This window comes from Falco biarmicus, chromosome 10, assembly GCF_023638135.1.
Source record: "Falco biarmicus isolate bFalBia1 chromosome 10, bFalBia1.pri, whole genome shotgun sequence".
NCBI classification, from domain to species: Eukaryota; Metazoa; Chordata; class Aves; order Falconiformes; family Falconidae; genus Falco; species Falco biarmicus.
In genome coordinates this window covers 37,334,083-37,355,545 of record NC_079297.1, presented here as the reverse complement: position 1 = coordinate 37,355,545, position 21,463 = coordinate 37,334,083, and the positions used below count along the sequence as shown (strand labels likewise).

Genomic DNA, 21,463 nt, shown 5'->3' with positions numbered 1-21,463 from the left:
GTGTTTGGGTTTTATCAGCCTGAAAATAATTTATTCCTCCCTTGTTCTTTATGCTGGTTGGTTGTGGTGCACAAAACTAGAATGATGTATAAAAGAAGTAAAATGGCTTGAAAGGGTGGCTCCATCAGCCGCTGTTTGCAGCTGCGTGTTGTGCACAGAGTAGCTGCTGTGCAGCAGTAGGGGAGTGGTTTGTTCCATCCTCCCTCCCTGCTGGGGGTATTGGCCTCCTGACAGAAACCCTCGCAGCTGAACTCTGCCTTAGAACCTGAAAACCCACCTGGATAAAGAAGGGGAGCAAATCCCAATGCTTCTCAGCCCCAGGATCAAAGCAGCAGCTGAGTTGCACACAATTGTGTTTGATAATGCCTGCGTGCTGCCTCCTGCCCACAGCTGGGGTACTCCTGGGGACCCAAGATCTGCCCCGGCACTGGCACCTCAGGATGGTACAGGTGGCACATGGCAGAGGACGTCTTAAGGAAAACTTTGAGGAGGGATGAGAGTCCCTCGGGGCTGAAGGAGTTTCACAGCTGAAGATGTGGGAAGTGAACTTGGCGACATGCATCAGGGACCATGGCAGGGGAAGAAATGCAGCAGCTGTGTCACAGAGAAATTGGGCAGTGATAGGCAAAGCCGATAGCCGTGACCTAAATAAGGTTTGCGTGATACTCACACCATGTCCAGGCAGCGAAATGGCACTGGTGCACATGCTGCTCGGCAGCTGTAGTTTGATTCATTCCGCTTGCAGTCAGTGTTGTGCTGTTCACTGTCCGCTCTGTAACCCCGTCTGGCTCCCTGGTAGTGCTGCGTCTCTGAGCAAGGCTGGGAAGCAGCTTCGTTAAGCAGGGAGACAGTGATATCGCCTAACCAGCCTCAGATGAGAGAAGCGCTGCTTAATATTTGGTTGCCAAGTAAATTGGCAAGGAATAAGGATGAAAGACCCCTGGCATTTTGAAATACTAAATGAAGTTCAGGAGCAATAATAGAAAAACCTGGCTAAACTGGAGGGGGCGGGGGGGGGGGGAAGTGAAAGATCTCAGCTTGAGGTCTCCTCTCTAGAGAGGATAGTATTTCAGTAGGCTCTGCGTGAGGTTTCAGCGTTCAGATTGAGGAATAAAAGAAAGACTGGAAAAGGAGCTAGGGATCTTGTTTATATGTGGTGGGTGGTACCTGGAAGGAACAGTGGGGAAAGAAGAGCATTTTAGGGCTTCTGTGGGTACCCTTGTCTGGGGACAACACTAACAAAATGGACCAGGTCCCTTTTAATTCAGCCAGTGTTTCTGGGAATGCCTTGCCTCATTCATTTTTGAAACTTCCAGGAAGTGTTCATTGAGATTTAATGGGATAGAGAAGGAAAGCAGCCTGATCATCACCTGGAAGCAGCTTCCATTTATTGGGATTATTTTCTGCCTGTGTTTCTGATTGTCGTTAACCTTTTCACTTGATTTTTCTTCTCAGGATGGAGAAGTGCATATAAACGAGTTGAAAAACGGGAACACAGAAATGTTCTGGAACCCAACCTGTGAGGTACGAAGGCAGAGACTGAAGCGCCATATTGTGCTGTTTGAGGAGCAGGCGGACTTTGAGTCGGAGAGGTAGGTTGCTCCGGAACATCTCACTGCTGCTCCCCTGCAGCAGGGCTCTGATCAGAAGGGACTAATTTCTCAGCACAGTCCTGCAACAGCTGTGACCCACTTGGGTGGCGCATATTATCCAGCCTTTTACCTGTTTTTTTCCAGTCTGTTAACTCTGGAGTCTTTCCGCGAAGTACTGCTCTGAAATAACCAGAGAGCCGGGCGGGGAAATAGCGTAGGATACATTTCATCTGCTAAAATAACAACTCTCCCTGGACTCCGGAGATCATGAACAGGCTCTCTGTAACTGTCGGAACATTCTGTGGAAGGGCAAGATGTTGGTTGAGTTGTTGGCAAGGTTGGAAGAGTTGTTTCAATCGCAGGCTCTTAAACTTAGATGCAGGAGTCACGGAACCACTTAATGTTCAGGAGAATGTAATTAAAAGGTGTTTAACCCTGCCTTGCAATCTCAGTTGAGATCTCCAAGGAAGTCTGCACCAGGCTTTTTATGGTAATCTGGATTACCTAAAAACACAGTCCTGACACATGACTTAGGAAATGGAAGGGATGACTACCTGATGCGGTGAGCATCCCCAAGCCAGTTCTTGAGCAAGAACAGTTAGAGCAACGTCATGTGGCACTGGCTTTGAACCATCTCGTCCTGCCATCTCACCCGTATGGCTAGTCAGTGCCAGCTAACATCCCAAGCCAGCACAGTTTGCTGCCTGGGTCTGCGGCACGCTGGCCACTTCCCTGTGGGCACCTAATTTTGGTGTTGCATCGCATCACACTAAGAAGATTCCCCTTTTCATGGGTGAAGAAAGGGATTGCATGAAAATAAAAACACATGACCATTTAGTTTGTTCTGGACAGCAGCGGACATTATAGAAGGGCAATAAAGTCTGTATTTGTAATTTACAGTCACACAGTTGCCGTTGTCACGGAACAGAGCAGACCGCAGCACATTTCTCTATTAATCTCCTGGAGAAGATCCTTTTAAAGGAGACGAGAAATCTTGGTCTTGTGGACAAAGAATTTCCATTTCTCTGTTTGCCAGGGTGCTACCGGAGTTGGCTCCCTTTGCTACATTAGAGACTAATAACGATACATGTGTGCAGGGGAAGGAGGTAAAAGGAAAATTTTGGAGATCCCTAACAGACATTCCACCCAGCTCCTTATTATGCTGACAGTTGCATGAATAAATTACATCTAATCCAGGTTATGTTCTGTCTGAATTGCTGAGCCTTTCCTGCAGCGCTGAGAACCACCTGTTTTCACAAACGCTGGAGAGTCTCTGAAGCTCGTACTGTTATGCAGCTCACCAGGGAGGGTCTCATGGTCTGACACATGCAGCTCTTGATGGAGCGGTTTGCCCTCGTCAAACAATTTCTGTGCGTGTCCCTCTGAGGTTCTTAGAATTAGGACTCTCTCTTTACACTGCTGCATTCCTTAGGACTGATTTTACACCACCGCAGTATTTTCTGAGGCTGTTATTTTCACTCCTCTCTCGCTCCCCCACCCCCATCTCTTTGAGTTTCAGTGGAGTTTCCTTCCATTGTTTCTGGGAGAAAAGTTTCATACACAGGAAAATGGGAGTGACCTGTATAAAAGGACAGGAAAGTGTTCTTCTGCCTTCAGTAGACTATCTAAGAGGCTGCTTTTTTGTAAGTTTTGCGTTAATGTATGGTGATAGAAATATAATTAAAATATCAGTATCCATTTTAAATTAAAGAGCTTCACAGCAAGGTCCAAATTAAATGCAGTAATGCATTCATCTTCTAAATGGTGGACTGGTGTTTTGTGAAGTTGGGAGTACTGGAACAGCCTGGATCTCCAGTGCCTAGTCTAACTGCTAAACCACACGGTAATGTTTTGGGAGGGCTAGCTGCTGATCTCAGAAGTATTTCCCATCTGAAATAAGGATTAGAGTGCTCTAATTAGAGGAACTGTGGAGAGGCTTGGCTGTCAGAGCTTGGCTCTAGTAAAAAAAAAAAAAAAGGTAATGATTTTTTCTCTCACAAAAGGCAGGTCCTTTCCTCTGGGCAGAGGCTTATGAGACATTATATGATGGATCACGAATCTTTTGGCAGGTGAAAACAAGTGCAAGTGAAAACCTGTGTTGATGCTCGCAGTTTGTGAGCATGAGTACGTGTCCATGTCTTGCAGATTTGTTCAGCTTCATACAGATCTGGTTCCTATGCGGTTCCTATACAGAAGTACAATATTGCACATGCAGCTGCAAGCCATGCACATGAGTTCATTTTCCAGTGCTTCTAAACTTTAAATATAAAGCCTTTGTTTCAGGGATAGACATTAACACAAAGGCTCCTAAACATAGATGATTGAAAGGGTGAGGAAGGTAACAGCTTCTCCGTTATATATCAGTCTCCTCTGGGATTTATATTTATCAATCCCCATCCCGGCCCCGAGCAGCGCAGGGTTCCTGAGGAAAGGCGCCTTGCAGGGGTGCAGCGAGGGGGGCTGCGGGTTCAGACAGCGCACGCACACTTGGGTGGCGGGTCACGCATCTCAGCAGCTGTGCGTCTGCTTTGGCCCAAGGTGGGAAAGTGCCCACAAGCACTCCTGGACCTGCGTGGCAGGTGCAGGGCAGCATTCTGGAGTGTGCGGGTTGACCCTCTGGATTTCAGCACGGTTAAATAAGTAAACAATTTGTTGGAAAAGATGATAGTATTGAAACAACTGAGTTGAAAGCATGGAGAACACAAGGAGGTCAGACACCATTTTAATGGATATTGTAGGTGACGGGAAGGCAAAGATGATGGGAAGGGAAGATTCCCCTGTTCTTCAGTGGGTCATTGTTTACAGCATTCAGGGGTGCCATTCTCATAATGTTCCTTTTACTTACAAGCCAAAACAGAGGCTGAGCAATGCTGTTGTAGTTCCTCTGGAGTATCAATAGACCAGAAAAGCGTCTGCTTTTACATTCCAGGTGGCAGAATGCATTGTTGGTTTTAAGGTGGTTTAACTTGCTTCCCTGTTTATTTCTAGGCTTTGGCAGCACGTTACCAGTGCAATAAACAAAGGTGATCAACACAAGGCAACGCAGGAAAAATTTGTGCTGGAAGAGGAGCAGAGGAATGCTGCCCAGGAGCGGAGAGAGAATGGCACAGAATGGAAACCACTGCTTTTCCAGCACGACGCCACGACTAATGAATGGCACTACAAATACGAGGAGTGAGTGGTGGGGTGGGGGGCGATGAACACACCTCACTGGTTGAGTCCCCAGGGATGCAAACAAGGATACAGGCCTCTAATTCGGGTCCTGCCATTCCCCAAACTATGCCCTGCTTTTGCTCTTTCTGAGCTCCATGTCATTATTAGCATACATATTCCTGATGCTAATTGGGAATAGCTGGAAATGAGGGCTTGCCAATGGAAAATCTGCCATGCTCTTGGTACAGATCCCTATTACTGCAGAAAATTGTGGAACCATTTAGCAGAGATTTTCTGCGCTGTGCGAGCAGAGTTGATAACTGTGCTTTCCTCCCCTGGCAAGAAGCATGAAGCCTTTGGAGACTGAACCCCCCTCGGTTATTTCTAGGAACTGTGAATATAGAGGGAAGTATCTGTTACTCCTCACACTGCACCTGTGGAAACTGGTTACCATCAGGGACGAACACCTGCACCGATGCATGTGGAATTAATGTATTGCTCTTAACACACCTGGTGTGGGATTCTTGCTTTTCTGATGTTTTTTTCCTTTGGTTTCAAAAGTTTAAGGCCCTGGGATCCTTTGAACGATATTGCCCAATTTGAGAAGAACGGCATACTTCAGACTATGGAAAGACACTTAACCACAAGGATGTCAAACCACAAAACAACATGTATAAACAATCAAATCATACGGCACAAGGTAATAAGCCTGTTTTGGGGAATATAATACTCTTTACAATTGTTTAGGTACACAGCCCTTCACATACACAAGCCACATACTGCAGCATTTTCATATAAGCACAACATAGGCTGAAATGTTTGGTTTGGGTAAATACAGCTTACGACTCTAGACCTGCAGTATTATACCATCATAAACTCCAAATAACTGTAATTCTTGGTTGATGTATCTTATCCATTTTGGCATTTTTCTTCCACCCAGTGTTAGTGACAGTGACTCTTATGCTGAGTTTTGCACATGACTGAGGTGAACTTCACTGTTCAGTGTTTCCAAAGCAGAAAACTTCCCATAGTGAGTGTGTGAGCAAGGTTTTGGAGTGCACCACTGAGACCCTGCAACTTCAGTTTCGGTCTCTGCCATCTGCCTTTATCATTTCCTTTTAGACAAGACTCTCTCCATTCTTCCCCTTAAACAGAGATGATGCTTTCTTACTTTATTGCATTCATCGTGGGAGTAATACATGTCATTCATAAAATGCTTTGTAAATGTAGAACTGAACCAGGTGGATATAACCCATATTACGCTGAAGAACTCCTATCTTATTATGTACATAGTCTCTTCTTTTATTTATAATACCCCAAATCTGAATGTCTCTGAAACAATGGGAAAGTTGGGGTTCATAACTGCTTTTCAGACCCTCCAGTGAGAATTTCAAACCCATGTGTTTGGTTTACCCATCTGAGAGGTAGAGAGAAACTTTCCAAAGTGCATCACAAAATGAGGCATAAAAGTTCTGTGATGTTTAAATCCTTCAAGCACCTTTTGAAAAACTTTCTCCAGGAAATTTCATTCTAAATTTTTCTCTTTCATCCTTTTTCTTATGTATCTGGTTGGTGGGCACACAACTCAGCGAAAGAACCATAAGGCTCATAATAGTAAGTGTCAGGTAAATCTACAGCAAGAATACTTTGGATGGGTGTCTTAAGGATGCTGTCATACAAGGAGATGCTTCTGTATGGGACACGTGTAATATCTTTAAGCAGCTGCCAGGAATCCAGCTCCTAGGAGTTGCTGAGAAATCAAACTTTCCAATCTCACAGATACTCCCCAGCACCCTGAACTGCTTTGTTTAAAGCCAAACGTAAGAGTCTTCAGTCTGACAGTGACTGAGTCTCTTTTAATCCCTGTTTTACGCAGAGGTCTACCAAAGACTGCAGGCGCCGCAAAACCAGTGATCAGCCGTCCAACCACAGCCAGAACACAGAGAGCAGCTGTTCAACACCAGAGTCGGTGCAGGAGCTCTCGGATGATGATGGCAAGTATTTGGGTGTCACTGGGTCAGGCTTTAATGTTCTTCCCTCGGTACTTTATTCCTCAAGCCAGCCCTGGGACATCTCCTGGCCCAGTTAATAGGGAGGGCCCATAGTCCACAGACAGACACAGAGAACATTCTGCTTTCCTGTTCTCCGTACATGCTGCTCCTCTTTCTGCCTTGCACTGCCCATGCCAACGAGAGCTTCCCAACTCTTGGCACAAACATTTTGGAAAAATACACTGACATTCCAGTCAACAGATAGGAGTCGAGCTTTGTTTCTTATTCCCTTTTCTCAGCCTTTGTTGGAGGTGACCTTGAGCACTTCAGAGATGGGGGCAGGTGTGAGCACTCCGTTCCCCTCCCCTCTGCTGGGGAGCAAGCTGCAAAAATTGTTTCCTGAGAGCCAAGAAGGGGCCCCAGGCCAGTGACACAGGACTCACTGAGCTGGGTCTGCAGGGTGGAAGATTCTGTCCCCTGTCTCCTTCTCCCTCTGTTTCCTCCTGAAAGTGTTCCCCCCCCAGCCCCCCGGCTGTGACAATTTGATCACAGCCAGCCACTTTCTGGGTGCACCTGGTTTGTGTTTTATCACCGCTGCCAGATACTTTCAATACTTTCAATGCTTCGCCATAGGGTTTGAAAGCCTGTGCGCTCAGTGTGGGAAAGAAATTAATCACCTGAAGGAAATTCATTCAGCTGTCTTATCCCTACAGAGAGCCCAACAGGACATACACAGGTAACCATTTTTTCTCATCAAATCAATGATCTTAATGGGCTAAAAAAACCCTGTGGCATTTAACTCCCCCACTGCAGCCTTTGGAGCGACCTTAGCAGCCGCAGGGGTGCAGTTAGCAGCTGTTTCAATAGGTAGCCCACTAACACACCGCAGAGACAAACCCACCCTCTGTTTGAAACAGTGAGGAAATCTCTTCCTCTTAAGACTCTCTTTATGGGGCAAAAAGCATCATCTCAGCGCGCTAAGCCTCTCCTGGCACTCCCAACCCCAGAACAGCTGCAGAAGTTGGGAGGGGCTGGGCCAGGTCCTGGCTATAAATAAATCTCCTCTGGAAAAGAAGGTGTGGGGTCTCCTTTCTCATCGAGTGTGTTAGGACTTGGCTCAGTTTGCTGCAGACATGCAGGCCTGTGGTCTGAAAACTGGGATCCATGGGTGAGAAGCACTAAATTCCCACTTTTTCTTTAAACTGCTGGTTGCTGTCTGAGGGAAGCTGTGAGTATACCTGCTCACCCTACTGCTGGCAAAGGGCTTTGCTCTGCGACTCCTGTGGGGAGGGCAGGGGAGGTACTAACAGCCACACCTGCCCCAGGGAGCCCTTCTGATTCCCCTCTGCATGAGGAGCACTATCCAGCCGCCCCCCCCCCGCCCCGAGCCTTCGGTGGGGTGGGGTGACACACGAGGCCCACCGTTTTCTGGATGCCAGAGCTGTCGGTGATAGAGCTCTGGCTTTCCTTTGCTGCTCTTGGGGTTGTCCAGGGCAAGTCCTTATATTTGGGAAGTTTGGGGCTTGCGTTTGTGAGTGGGTGCTGGATGAAGAGATTTCTTGGGGTCTGTGCCCTTGTACCTTCTCGTGCCAGCCAGCATGCCCTGCCTGGTCCGGCAGCAGCCACAAGTACTTGCCCTCCTGATAAAAAGCGGAGAGGTAAAGTCTGCGGGGCAAGTGCTGTACCTGTGAGGGTGTCTCTGAAGTATGGGGATCTCTCCCGGTGTGGAAGCTCTGGGTATGTGCGCACATGTGACAGCGCACCTCCCTCCCACACGTACATAAACGTGCTGCTTTCTTTTCCAGAAACCTCAGTGCTCTGAACAAAAAATCCTTCCACAGGAAGGTCTCTTCTGAAAGCTTCCTTCTGGACTCTCGCTGTTGGTTTGTCCTCTGCATCTTTCTTACATGTCAACTATTCATTAATTATGTCTTCAAATAAAATCACTACGTTTGGCAGCAATAATGATTACTGGCGGCAGGAGGGGGGCCACTCGCGCAAGGAGCCCAGCGAGGCACCAAAGCACTTTAGAACCAACACAACAGAGGTGGAAGAAAGTTGAAGAAACGAGGTTAAAAAGGGACCTAGGAACCTGCAAAACTCTGTTCCTGCAGATTATGTCATTTTTGCCTTTTACATGTACATCTTCAAGGACCTCTTAACCTGTACGGGCCTTAATGCTGAAGCCAAATGTAGCTTTAATTGTGCAATTTGTTTTCTATGTCTTGTCATTTTCTGATGCAATTAATAATTACCCAGCAGTATTGGTACCCCCAAAATGGTAAACACCCTGGCGTTCTGGAAAGGTCACACCAGCCTGGGTCATAGCTCTACGAGTGAGGGAGTGCAGTTGGAGAGCTGTAAAGAACTGATGTCCACAGTGCCTGTCCGTCTGCCTTTAATTATGGGAGGGAGCACACTTGGTCTAAAAAATCCACGCCCCTGGATATGAAGTCATGATTTGTTTTGTCAGCACACACAGAATGGGACGTCAGGATGTGTTTTTATTTTCCATTCCACGGGAACTGTAAATATGCACAATTTCCTAGAGCCGTTCCTCTTTAGGAAATAGGAAGTGTTCAGTGAAAGCTCCTCGTCTGGTTACAGAGCTGACTGGTGTCCTGGATCAGGCCCATCCAGCGTAACGTCAGACATGCCTGTTTGTAAAACCGGGTCACTTACTGTTGTTATTTGCTGTATGGCTGTTTTGTAATACCACACACTAGCATTGTAGAGAGAAAACCACTGCCCCAGGATAGGTGAGAAGGATGTGAGCGATATAGGTGTACATGTGTTCGGTCGTAGGCATGTTTATTGTCGAAGGTCAGAAAGGAGGAAGGGTTTTGCCACTGCATTGTTCAACTCTATTGATAGTCTTCCTATTTTACACCATTTTTTAAAGATTTGCAATATTTTCTGTAGACTGCGGACAATACTAAGCCTTTCTTTTCTGGCCTGAAGTAGTTCCAAGTGGTAAGTACTGCTATATATACAGCCTTAAAATACTTAGTGGTGGTGCCAGTCTGGGCTATCTTTCAATGTAAATGTTTCCAAATTTTTAAGTACATTCCTCATCATATTCCCCAGTTAGGGGAAATCTGTTTGTGCTTGATATGTTGAAATAAAACTACACACAACTTTCAGTGGCAGTCTATCTGACAATTCATTTGTTGTGTTTGAACTCGGGTTTGTTTTATAGCACTTTACAAGTAAACAACTCTTAGGCTGTGCTTTTTAGAGGAAAAGGCCTTCAGGAATCCCAAACATAGGCCATATGTTAGAACAGCAATAGCATTTTGATCTTTTCTGGTTCAAATTCTCTGTGTCTTCCCTTGAAATAGAAAGAAAAGTGATTGCCTTGGTTTTCATCGTGGTACATGTAAATGTACCAACTTGTCTTGGACTTAGAAAACCTTTTTATTAAGGAGGTAACTTGGTGATAGAGAGTAAGGCAGTTCCGTGGAGAGACGCACAGGTCTCTGATGTGGACAGATGGGGTGAGAGCCAGCATCTGGAAGCTGATGGTCAAGAAATAGATCACAAATAATAAAGGGTGAGAGTGAATTCGTTATAGGCATCACTCTCCAGAAAACCGTTCTTCATCCTTGGGGAATCATCCTTAAAGAATGTCAACATTGCCGATACACATTGGGTACTTTTTTAAAGGATGTTGCCCTAGTTATTCCTTCCTGGGGAGGTCTCACCCGTGCCACTCGCCGTGTAAAACCCTGCGAGAGGAGGTGCCCCTGGCCTCTGCCTCTCTGCCTGTGAAAAAATGTCCAGCTGCTAACGATGCCTCCCTGCATCTGCATTTCCTGCCTAAATCTCCCTTTGAATCCTTCAGCAAGTCCGTGCACCTCTGGCCTGTCAGCACAGCCTCCCTCATCACACACGTCCCCCTTTGGGACCACGTATTTGAGTCGCTGATGGGAGCCGCTCCTCTTCTGTAGGGGTAGTTCCATCTCTAGGGTACCAATGTGTTCTGGGTTTGAGAAAAAGTTACTAAAAAAACCCTCACCCAAACAATAAAAAAGTCCCCAAACCCACCTGAACCAAGGCGAAGCAGTGCTGAACAGGGAGCCTTTGGCAGGTGTAAAAGCAAATGCTTTACATTCTTTGGGCCGTTTCCATTTTGCCAAACTGCATGTCCACAGGGATTTCACTGGGACTTGTTCCTGCAGTTAAATAAAAGAAACGCTGTTAGCACGAGAGCAGCAGTTCAATCAAAGAAACTTATTAAGCTACATAAACTAATTATACGTCAGCAGTAGAGAAGTTTCCAAGGTTTACTGCTGCTGCCGCGGGGGATTAAAAACATAATCCGAAAAGGAACAATCTGTAATTCCTCGTGCCGTTGATTTTAATCCAATTTCAGCATCTGGAGGTGAATGTTCCGACATGCCGTTGCGTGCACGTGGAGGACGAGCGGCATTCCTGAGGCCAGCCGCGACCAGGGCGTTATTTCTCTAGGCGGGACGTGGGCTGAAGAAGGGGGCAGCCCGCTCGGGGCTCGGGACACCCGGTGCGCACCCGGGCGGTGCGGGCTCGGGAGACTCTCCCTTCCCGCGGGGGGCGGGGGGCCGCGGCGGCCGCTGCCGGGGGGGCGGGGGCGGGGGCCCGCCCCGGGGCGGATAAAGCGGCGGCGGCACCGCCCCCTGGATGTGCTGCGCGGCGCGGAGCGGGGCCGGTGCGAGCCGGGCGCTGCTATGGGAGCCGGCGGGGCGGTGAGGCTGCTGCTGGTGAGTGCTGGGCGGGGGTCCCTGGCTGGGGTCTCCTCCGCCACCTGTTGGCCGCGCTGCCGCGGCGGGGCGGGGCTCTTGCGGCGCGGCCGGGCCCCGCGAGGGTGGCCGCCGTCCCCTCCGGGAACTCGCCCCAGCTTCCGTTCCGCGCTGCCCGGGGCCCGGGCGGCCACCCCCCCCCCCCCCCCTCCCCGGCCGGGGGCGAGGCAGCGCGGCCGGCGGAGCCGAGCCGGGCCGCGGCCGGGCCCCTGCGGGGGGGCAGGTGCCGCCGCTCCCGGGGCGCCCCCTCTCCGCAGGAGCCGGCGCGGGGGGCGAGGCCTTTCGCGGTGCCCGCGCCGTGTAGCGGGGGGGCTCGCCAGCTCCGCGGGGCCGGGAGCCGGGGAGGGAGCCGGGGCAGCGGGCCCCCGGCAGCCGCTTGGTGGCGAGTGGCGGCCCGGAGCCCCGCGGCTGCCCCGCCCCGTGTCGCGGCCCGCCCGCCCCGGCGAGGCACCTGGGCGGCCGGCCCGGGCTCCGGGGCGGGGTAGCCGCGGGCGTCTTTAACAGGAAAAAAGAATAAAAATTCCTAAAGCTCCTGTGGCCGCAGCACGTTATTTTTGTTAATGACTCAGCCACTTGCCTTCTGCTGAAGATGACAGAGCCAGTGAGGAATGCTGGATGTCGCCCTCCCAACTTGGGAGATGAGGAGGGAGAGCCACGTCCCTGGGGCGGGAGCCGCGGCCTCTGAAGTTCGGCTGCAGTGATTAGTAAAAAGAAAATAAAGTTTAAAAGGGAGGCAGGGAGCTGGGGCGATAGTTGGCCTAAAAGCCACCGGCCGCTGCACAGTGCTGCTTTAACCCCAGCCTTATGATTGCCACTACTGCCGTGAGCAGCACACTTAGGCAGAAATTAGCTTGGGTTTCCTTTGTGGCTTCCCGTCAACTTCCAAGTGTGTTTTCAAGTCTTTGCAGGATCATTTTCCCGAGATGGTTATCGTGTCCCGGGAAGATGAATCACTCGCGCTTGTTTGTCTCTGCTGTAGGTTATGCTGCTGATGATGCCTGGAGCCAGCGCCGAGGACTGCAGGGAGGGGGAGTACTTACACGAAGGCTGCTGCTGCGTATCTTGTCCAGCTGGTAAGGCTGCAGGCTGTTAGGGCTGATAACAGCCATGGGGTTTTCATCCCTTGGAGACTACTGCGTCACTATTATTTTTTTAACATTGCATCCAGTGAAAGTGTAAGCCTGGTCGGTGCTGTTAAGGCCGGGCTCCATTTTGAAGTGAGAGCCCCTTGTGCAATAGGTGATGACTGGGAGAGGTGCCTTGGCAGCGAGCCGGGAAACCTCTGCCTGCCGCTGAAGTGTTCCAAATTGGATGGTGTTGGTCTTCCCCGCCCCCCCCCCCCCCCCCCCCCCCCAGCTTAAAACAAACAAGCAAAAAGCAATGCTTTAGCTAGCACAAAGAATGGGCCCAGGGGAATTCTGATATTTCTGTAGCTGTAGGTAGAACATCGGCCTGCCTTTGCAATCTTCTCCTTGCTCAATGTGTGTGGTGTTAACAAGCTTTGTGCCAAGAAGTGTATTGGAGGGCTTGTCGGGTGCATTTAGAGATAATCGGGCAAAGGAGAAGTGGGGTTATGAGCAATTCTCCCTGTTCCGACTGTGTCCCTTCAGGGGAGGTGGCACTGGCCACATGGGTGACTCGGGCTGTTGCAGTCACCCTCCCCAGTGTGTCCTGGCAGGGGCCTGGCTGGATGCCTTGTTTGCTGCCGCTCCCTGTCTGAGCGGCGAGCTGCAAACGTGCCTCCTGACCCTGCTGCGCCGCTTGGTTCATGTGGCACACCACACATGAGAAGGGGTTGAACTTTCACCAAAAATGGCCTTGTGTTGTAACATCCTGTTGTAGTCCTTTGCCTGTTAAATGATTGCTTGAGGCTGCTGCTGCTACCAGTTCTCCCCTTCCACAGGTACTTTTGTTGCTCAGCACTGTAGTGCCCCGCATTTGAGAGGAAGATGTGACCCGTGCGTCGAAGGGGAGAGTTATACTGCCCATGAGAACGGCTTGGAAGGATGCTTGTCATGCAGACAGTGCAAAGATGGTACCGAGCACAATTTTGATGAAACCTTAACCCTTTTCCCCTTCCGTAATGTGGAAAGTCTCATCCTCTGGCTTTCCGCACTTCTAAGTCATTGATAATATTGAACATATAAATTGCCTTTATGGCCTGAGTATAACTTGTGACTCTCTACAGCAGGGGTCCTCAAACTTTTTAAACCGGGGGCCGGCGCAGATGAAGGGGCAGGGAGTCATCTGCAGCTGCTTAGTTCCCACCCCACCCCCCCCCACCAACAACCCCTGATGGGGGGGGGACGGGGGGACAGGGGGGTTCTGTAAATACCAGGGGCCGGATTGAGGACCCTGGGGGGCCGTAGTTTGAGGACCCCTGCTCTACAGCTATGCAAAGCTTCTATATTTATTTTGTAATTTGTATTTTTAGATCAGATAACTTTGAGACCCTGTACTCCGACACACGATACTGAATGCCAGTGCAAACAAGGGTATTTCTGCCCTGCTGAGGGCTGTGAAATATGTCAGAGATGCAGTACAATGTAAGTTTGATAACTATGTAAGCAACTGTTTTCCTTCCAGGGAATGTTATTGCTGTGGCCCAACCTGTGCCAGTACCTAACAAACACATGCTATTAGGCTGTAAGTAATGGCTCTGAAGCCAAATGGCATTATTCATGCATTTAAGTTTTAGGTGTCAAAATACATGAGGTTGAGACCTAAAAGATACAGATTTTGGTTTTGTGCTTGTTGCTTACAGGTGTAAACTTACATTCTTCATGTCTTCAGATCAGTACTTCCCCCACATACACACCTTGAATGAGTTTTGTAGCACCTAGCCCAAAATTTCAGGGAGGTAGAACCACCTGCTGAAGAAAATTAACTGTGCCTGAATAATGCATCTACTCTGTGGGTTTTTTTCCCCACCACTTAGAAGCCGACACACATGAGCTTTATCTGCTTTGCTTCTATTCAGTTTCATAGTATTGCCTTGGGTAACTAACAGTCACCTGTTTATGCATGATCTGTTCATGTCTCTAAGCTCTGCCTGAAAAAGGCCTGGGCAGAGCTGCATGTTGCTCTGGAGATGCTGATACAACCCTATGTTGCCACCTATTTCAGGTGTCCGGAAGGAAAAGATATTGTGCAGAACTGCAATGCTACTATGGACCTAGGATGTGGCCTACCTGATCAAGGTCTGGTACACAAATACCGCTCAGCTTCATTTGTTGGGTCTGTGGCTTCAGGCTAATAACATTGGAGCAGTCTGTAAAACAGCGGTTTGAACTAATGTAACATGTTTAAGAGCTTCTGTATTTTGGTCTGGGAATTACTTGCTAAAGACAAGTTCTTGAAGGGGTTGGAGTGGCAAACTATCTTAAATTTCAGCTGGTGAAAAGCTGCATGTCTTGCCAGGGTTGTCAAAGTCACAACAGTGACACTGTTGAAAGTTACAGATAATGCAAAGACTTCTGTGTTTTCTGTCTGAGAAGCTGTGTACAGAGTGGCTTTCTCTTCTGCTGGCGGAGAGCTTCTGCCAGAGTAGAGAAAGAAGGAACTGACACTACCAGTGCTACAGCACCTGAAGCTTGCTGTCACCTTTTGCATACTTGTGTCCCCTGTTTCTTAAAGGTCTCCTCAGAAAGACTTGCTAAGTTGTCGCAGCTGTACAGAATCCCCTGCTGCCTTTGGGCTAACAACGTGCGGTGCAAATGAGCACTTGCACATTCAGTTCAGCTGATAGACCCAGGACAAGCTAGCCAGGTCATTGTACTACTGTGGAGCGTAGGTTGTTCTCTAGGACAGCAGGGAGTCAGGTTGTGCTTCAGAATATCTTGTTTGGGGACTGCTCAGTACTAATTTTTCATTCCTTTACCCTTCACAGGAAGCCCAGCTTTTGCTTATATTATGGTGATTACTGGGATTATTGTGGTGGTGGCGGCTGTTTCGGTGCTGTTGGTTAGATTTAGAAACCTGAAGAGTGATAAAGGTAACTGCTTAATTACTATCCATAAAGTTTCCAGAACTGGGCAAAGCATGCGCTAAGGCTGTCTCTGGCTTTTTTTGTTACTTTGTGGGGGACTTGTTTAATCTCTGGCTCATTTAGTGTGTGGTTCAGTTAAGTAACTCCTGTATCATGGTGGCTAGTCTTGTTCAGCAAATAAAATGCATAAAGCTTAACTGTGAGCTTCCTTACTTTGCTGACAGATGCCTGTGCTTCAGAGCAAGATTAGTGTAAGGTCCTTGGAAGGAATTTTCCTATCCACTTGCATTGTATTGGCAAAGGGTGAGGAAAAAGCTCTCCATGAGCTCAGATGTGTGGGGCAAGTAGCAGCAACTAATTAGATCCCCAATTACTTTCTTTCACTGTGTTTGGCTGTGGAAACTTTTTCTACAAATTGTTGCCCTTTCATCACTTGAGACCTTTTAACATGATTGTTAGGTTGATAAGTCCTGTGTGAATTAATTCCATATTTTTATTTAGAGGGAGCAGAGGTATCTTCCTGGGGAATTCTTCTTTCTGCCACTGCATATGAAAGTTTTTCTTGCAACTAGTTTAGTTAAAATAATGTTGAAAATTACTCTTCAATTTGAAAGTTAACTTTGTTCAAATCATGTCTTACTGATTGTATTGCAGTAAAGACAATTTTCTGCCTTCTCTTTCTATTGCGGCAGCCCACAAAAATGCTAAGAAGCATAAGCTGGGGGGGATGGGGTGGGGTGAAAGAGTGGCTTAAAATCCAAACTGCATCTTGTGGTCTGTTAATTTACTAAGTAAATTTACTAATTTACTAAATGCTGGAGGTGGAAGCTGAGGGTAGTACTCTTACAAAACATATGACAGATCAAGGAAACTAAATGGCTTGTATTACGGCTTTGGTTTGTTACGAATGTGTCTATTGTGTATCAGTCTTGTGAGAATTCAGCTGTGTTTTAAGTTGTTGCAATTCCTAAAAGCTTCTTAGAAATTATCTTTGTTTTCTAGCTGCTTCAGTTGAAGGTGCAGAGAAAGGTCTGGTAAGTATATGATGCATTAAGTGTTTTGTCTCAGTTTTGTGCAGCTTAATTGTGCCAGTACTGGTTATTTGTACCTGATACACAGCTCTCAATTTTTGTCTCACTGTAGACCCTCTGGTAGGATGTGTTCCTGTGATGCAACAAGTTCTGATTAATACAGAGCCAGATGTTAGCAAGGGCCTGATGTGTTAATTAGCTGTATGTGTCCACTGCAGCTGCCCTTTCCAGTACTTCCCTTGGAAACATTCCAGAACCTCTGGCCAGGATGTTTTGAAAGTGGGGAAAAAAAACTGGGCTAAGTGCAAGCTTTCACTTCAAGCTGTCTCCAGGTGATGCCTTGATCCAATTAGTTGTCTGCCACTTCATGCATGTATTTCCCAGGCAGCATCAGCTACTGCTTGCCTGGACTGTGGTGTTCTAGCTTTCCTTGCATTTTGACTACAACATTATTTGGTCATCAGACTGACTACTCTCCATCCAGCAAAGTGACTGAGTCTTCCTGCCTTTGGGCTTATGTCACAAGCTACAGGCCAGGACCTGGCAGTCTTAACTCCTTGGTCTTAGACTGTCCCGTAAGTCAAGGGGTTCAGGAGCATACCAGTTCAGAAATACAGCCTGGAAAAGGGTTTACCAAGCACAGGCTGGCTGATGGCTTATGTTCTACTTTAAAGCTAGGTTCACCCTGGCCTCCTGTAGTCAAATGCTATTTCAGAACCTTACTGTTTCACTCTAAAGATTATTGCTAGTCTAGCCTTTTGCAAGATAAATAAAAGGCTAGCTTGTCTTTCGCTAGTCTAGCTTTAGATTCTCTATTTAGAAGCTACACTCCTAACAGCATAGCAAGGTGAAAATGAGCTCAGTCTTCACTAGCATAGTTAATGATGTGTAACACAAGTTGTAAAACAAATGTTTGTCTTGATGAGCATCCAGATTCCTCTTGTAGCACATGTACAGCACCTTCTCCCTGCTGCCTTTCTTGTCCCCCCACCCAGTGCAGGCATTACTTGCCTGGTGTGTGAGCTTTTAGCTAATCTTACTATTAGACATTTTTCAAGCAATAAAATGAGTCTGAATTATGTCACAAATACTTGAAGACTGAAGAAATAGAACTGAAATACCTTTTGCAAACATCACTTTTAAACTCTTCTCTTTTTCAAGGTTCGTAAGTGGCACAAATACATGAGTCATGCGTGGGTTTTTGTTGAGTTGTGTCTCCCCCGTGCCCTGGCCAGATTTGCAGCGCTTCGTGTATTCGTAGAAGCTGATGAAGAAGCATGACAGACAGTCTGGTCAAAATGCTGTAGCGCAGGAATAGGCAAATATCATCTCTTTAATTAGAATAAAATGGCAGTAGAATAATCAGTACATTGTGACACCTCTGATGTAAGAGTTGTCACAACTTGAATTGTAATGTCTGTGTACTTGGAGCATTTATGCTACTTAATAAAAAGCTTATTTGCTAAGGAGAGTTAATGCTGATGCAGCCCTGAAAACAGGTGTTCTAGTGCCAACATGCTGTCCTTTCCAAAGAACCAGTGAATTTATACTGTTGTAAAATAAAATAAAATTACTGCTGATAGTTATTTCATTCCACAATAGAGCAGCAGCTCTATTAGTCAGCTATGCCGTGTTCCTTCAGTTGCTTGGTTACCTACTGAAGAACTATTTTGTATAAGTAGGGTCAACTTGTTTAACCTGTTTGCACTCTTCGACAGAAAGTGGATTCAGTAAGGATGATGTACAACTACATGTTTGATGTGTGGGGTGGTTCCCCTTGCATCCCTACTTACACATGGTGCTGTCACACGTGGGTCACTGACCTTGTGCAAACAGAAATCACACTGTTTTATGCTCATTGGGGAGCTGCACATTAACAAACACAAGTCTCATTAGAACAAGTCACTCTTTGCCTTCATTTTCCACTCATAAAAAAAAAAATCTTAAAGCTTTCTAGTTTTTAGCATTAGTTGATAAGCTAGATAGATGCTGGTCTGTGCTGTACTTATACTGTTTTTGATGAGTTGGAGCTACGCTCCCTGGCATATGCTTGTTCAATGTATTGACAGTGCTGAAAATGATGCAGCCCTCCTCACTTGCTTCCCACTCTGTCCACTCAAAAGCTACACAGTCTGCACTGCTGCTTCTTTCAGCTAGTTCTAGTTTGTGAATCTGCCAGAAAAACTAAAACTGGAGGGGGAAAAAAAAAAAAAAAAAAGCCTGAGCTAGTGCACTTACACAGAGCTGATAGGCTATTATTAGCTTGACAAAAACTCTCGAGAACATCAGCCTTGGTACAGCAGTAGTCTTGAGGCCCCTGCTGCTGTTAAGTCACCTCAGGTGCAGCAAGGCCATTTGATTCCCTCCTGCATACCTTCTGTACTGTGACAGGAGCAAGCAGCAGTACAGGCTGGTGAAAACACCAGGAAAAATTTCCTGGGTTTGTTGTGGAGGTAACCTGTGAGCCTTACCCTGCGGTCCAGTGGGAGCAAAGCAACAAGCAACGTGGGAAGTTTAGGCTCTGAAACCTTTTGAAGTGCAGTGGACTCTATGATCTTAAAGATCTAACCTAAATGATTCTGTGATTCTAAGTCCAAGTCTATAAAGGCTGTAACTTTTGCATGTTTGTAACTTTGCTGCATGAGCAGCTCTCCTATTATTTCTCTGACATCTGGTGACTTCAAGTGTTCTGTTTTCTTTCTCCAGACTGTCCTTGAAGACCTACCTATGAAACATTTCTTAAAATATGTTCTCGCTCTTTACAGGAGTTTGAGGGCAGTACTAGAAGCCTCATTTTACCAGAAGTGGAGACACCTGCAACTAACACAGCCAGCCCTGAGAGTGGGAACTCCGGTGAGAGCCCAGAGGGCCAAGTGCAAACCAGTGTCAGCTTGGAAGTAGAAAATACATTACCGGAGGAAAACAGCATTGTGCTTTCTGAGCGGGGCACTGTCCTGCGAAGGGGCTGGAGGAGGATCGTTAACTCTTCACTACCAGCAAAAATTGGGCAGACTCTTGCTTTTCATCAGAATGACCCACCTCGTGTACCAAGTGGTAGCATGCCAGTAAATTGTATGGTAAGTGTACGTGTGTGAAATTACTGTATTTGCTCTGATACATGTGTAATTTCAGTTGAGTTCTTAACTATTCCTTGAGTGATAGATGCTGTTTTCAGGCAGAATGATAGTGAAGAGGAGGCTTTGCCTTGAAGATGTAATAGAAAGTATGGGAAGTGATATCTTGGGAAAGCAAACTTCAACGCCTCATTTAATCTGCTCTGTCTCTCTCATGTCCCTGTTCAATATTTACGCAGAAGCTATTCTTTCGCAAGGGCAGCAGATGTATTGCCTTGCTGCTTCCCTTCAGAGCTGGCAGTGTGGCTGTTTCAGCATGCAAGTTTTTTACTCAGATACTTTCAGCTGTGCTGTAAAATCTGCCCCCTTCCCCCTTATTGGTATGTGTGCTGTGGAAGCGAGCTGTCAAGTAGCTGAGGAATAATCGTGAGTGAAGTGCTCTGATAGGTTGGAGTAACGGTCCAACTTTGTATTACAGGTACAAGAACCAAAGTGTCAAATAATTGTTAACGATCTCTCTCAGAAAGGTAAGTATTCCATAAATTTTCATAATTCCATAAATTTCAAAAATTCCATAAATTCCAAAAAAATAAAGTACTTGGAAATTTTTTTCCTGTTGACTTTAGTCTACTTAAGGAATAGTGTAGGGAGGCTACTGAATATTGCTTAGAGCTATAAGGCTTTCAGATTATTGTAAAATATACTGAAACAGGATTATTACTACATTTGAGAGAAGTTGTAATCCCTGTGGTAAATTGTTATACTTTAAAGCATGGCTTTTCTGCACAGGAGTATAATGCAGTCATGCTTATGCTTTTAAGAATAAGAACGGTACAAAATTTTTTCATAGGTTTTAAACAAGTCTGCATGGCAGCAGTATACTCTGCCTTAGTGAGTGCAGTGTAGGTCAGAGCAGGAGATCTTTCTGTCAAATGGCCACTCACATGGAAGACCGCCTCAAATTGCCATACACCTGCCTGTACCCAGCAAGCTGATATCTAAGGGACAGGTTTTGCTCATGCGGGTCTTGGCGTGGCAAACCAGCAGCAAACTATACCAGCAGCATAGTGAAGTGGTTAAAGCCTACTGTTGAGTAGCCCTATCAAGTTTAAGTGAGTGACAATGTGCATGCCAATGAAACCTTCCGCAAAACTACTTTTACTGAATGGTGTCTCTCTTAAGAGACTACTCCTGAGATACATAGACTGATACCTTTAGCTTCTTTCAAGATTACTCAGTAGGAAACCTGTTTGTTCTGCAGCTTCTTAGGTGCCAAAGCTGGCCTTGCTGCTGCTGTTTGTTTTGTGCATGTGTTGGCTGAAAATTAACAGGAAAGCGTATATGTTAGTTATGAGAAAAAAAATACCTGTATTTTAAAATCTAAGCTGATGTGTGTGGTGTTTGGTGTTTTTTCTTTTTTTCAGAACTGAGAGATACGTTTTTGGTCTTTATCAATGCAGTACCACCAAATAAATGGAAGCAGTTTATGAGAGGTTATCTGCAGGAAAACGATATTGATAAAATTATTTGTGACTTTCCTAGTGACAGTGAAGAGCAATGCTATCAGATGCTTCTGGCCTGGAAAAACAAACTGGGAATGAAACAATGTATTGTTAAATTACTGGATGAGTTAAATTATGTAGATGCTGAGGCTTATGATAAGGTCTTGAACACTTTGAAAATGAATAACATTATAAGTATGTCAGAAGCCACGGATTAACATTTACGACGAACTTCACAAGTGCTCCTGTGTACATGTGTGTATGTCTACGGCCTTCCTGTAAATGAGGACGTCGGCAAGCGGCTGGCAAAGGCGGTGGCGCGGACGTGATGCCCTCCTCACCTTGGCGCGGGGA

At 46.7% G+C, this 21,463-nt stretch overlaps 2 protein-coding genes across 7 annotated transcripts in view; both read left to right on the top strand.

Moving 5' to 3' along the window:
- The window catches only part of OSBPL5 (oxysterol binding protein like 5), a 182,317-nt gene extending 172,438 nt beyond the window's left edge, over positions 1-9,879 (top strand). For all 4 annotated transcript variants that reach the window (XM_056354277.1, XM_056354279.1, XM_056354280.1 and 1 more), the window contains exons 17-22: positions 1,456-1,592; positions 4,581-4,766; positions 5,307-5,445; positions 6,622-6,739; positions 7,370-7,472; positions 8,542-9,879. In XM_056354277.1, the coding sequence (XP_056210252.1) occupies positions 1,456-1,592; positions 4,581-4,766; positions 5,307-5,445; positions 6,622-6,739; positions 7,370-7,472; positions 8,542-8,677 (819 nt within the window). In that variant the 3' untranslated portion in view covers positions 8,678-9,879. The remainder of the gene's footprint in view (positions 1-1,455; positions 1,593-4,580; positions 4,767-5,306; positions 5,446-6,621; positions 6,740-7,369; positions 7,473-8,541) is intronic.
- Positions 9,880-11,365: 1,486 nt separating this feature from the next.
- LOC130155779 (tumor necrosis factor receptor superfamily member 6-like) lies at positions 11,366-21,348 on the top strand. Of its 3 annotated transcripts, none has more exons than XM_056353432.1 (10): positions 11,366-11,475; positions 12,494-12,587; positions 13,418-13,549; positions 13,949-14,060; positions 14,641-14,714; positions 15,404-15,508; positions 16,505-16,536; positions 19,299-19,610; positions 20,086-20,134; positions 21,032-21,348. In XM_056353432.1, exons 1-10 carry the CDS (start codon positions 11,443-11,445, stop codon positions 21,325-21,327), a joined length of 1,239 nt encoding a protein of 412 aa, XP_056209407.1. In that variant the 5' UTR covers positions 11,366-11,442; the 3' UTR covers positions 21,328-21,348. The 3 variants fall into 3 exon arrangements, with proteins under 3 accessions (XP_056209407.1, XP_056209408.1, XP_056209409.1); XM_056353433.1 differs by lacking the exon at positions 11,366-11,475 and adding an exon at positions 11,971-12,115; XM_056353434.1 differs by lacking the exon at positions 11,366-11,475 and adding an exon at positions 12,134-12,400.
- Positions 21,349-21,463: the final 115 nt, after the last annotated feature.

Bases quoted from the DNA above. Each gene is read 5' to 3' on its own strand.
- LOC130155779 (XM_056353432.1), top strand. From the start codon at position 11,443: ATGGGAGCCGGCGGGGCGGTGAGGCTGCTGCTG. The intron at 12,588-13,417 runs GTAAGGCTGCAG...CCCCTTCCACAG, and splicing joins CTGCGTATCTTGTCCAGCTG to GTACTTTTGTTGCTCAGCAC. The intron at 16,537-19,298 runs GTAAGTATATGA...CGCTCTTTACAG, and splicing joins AAGGTGCAGAGAAAGGTCTG to GAGTTTGAGGGCAGTACTAG.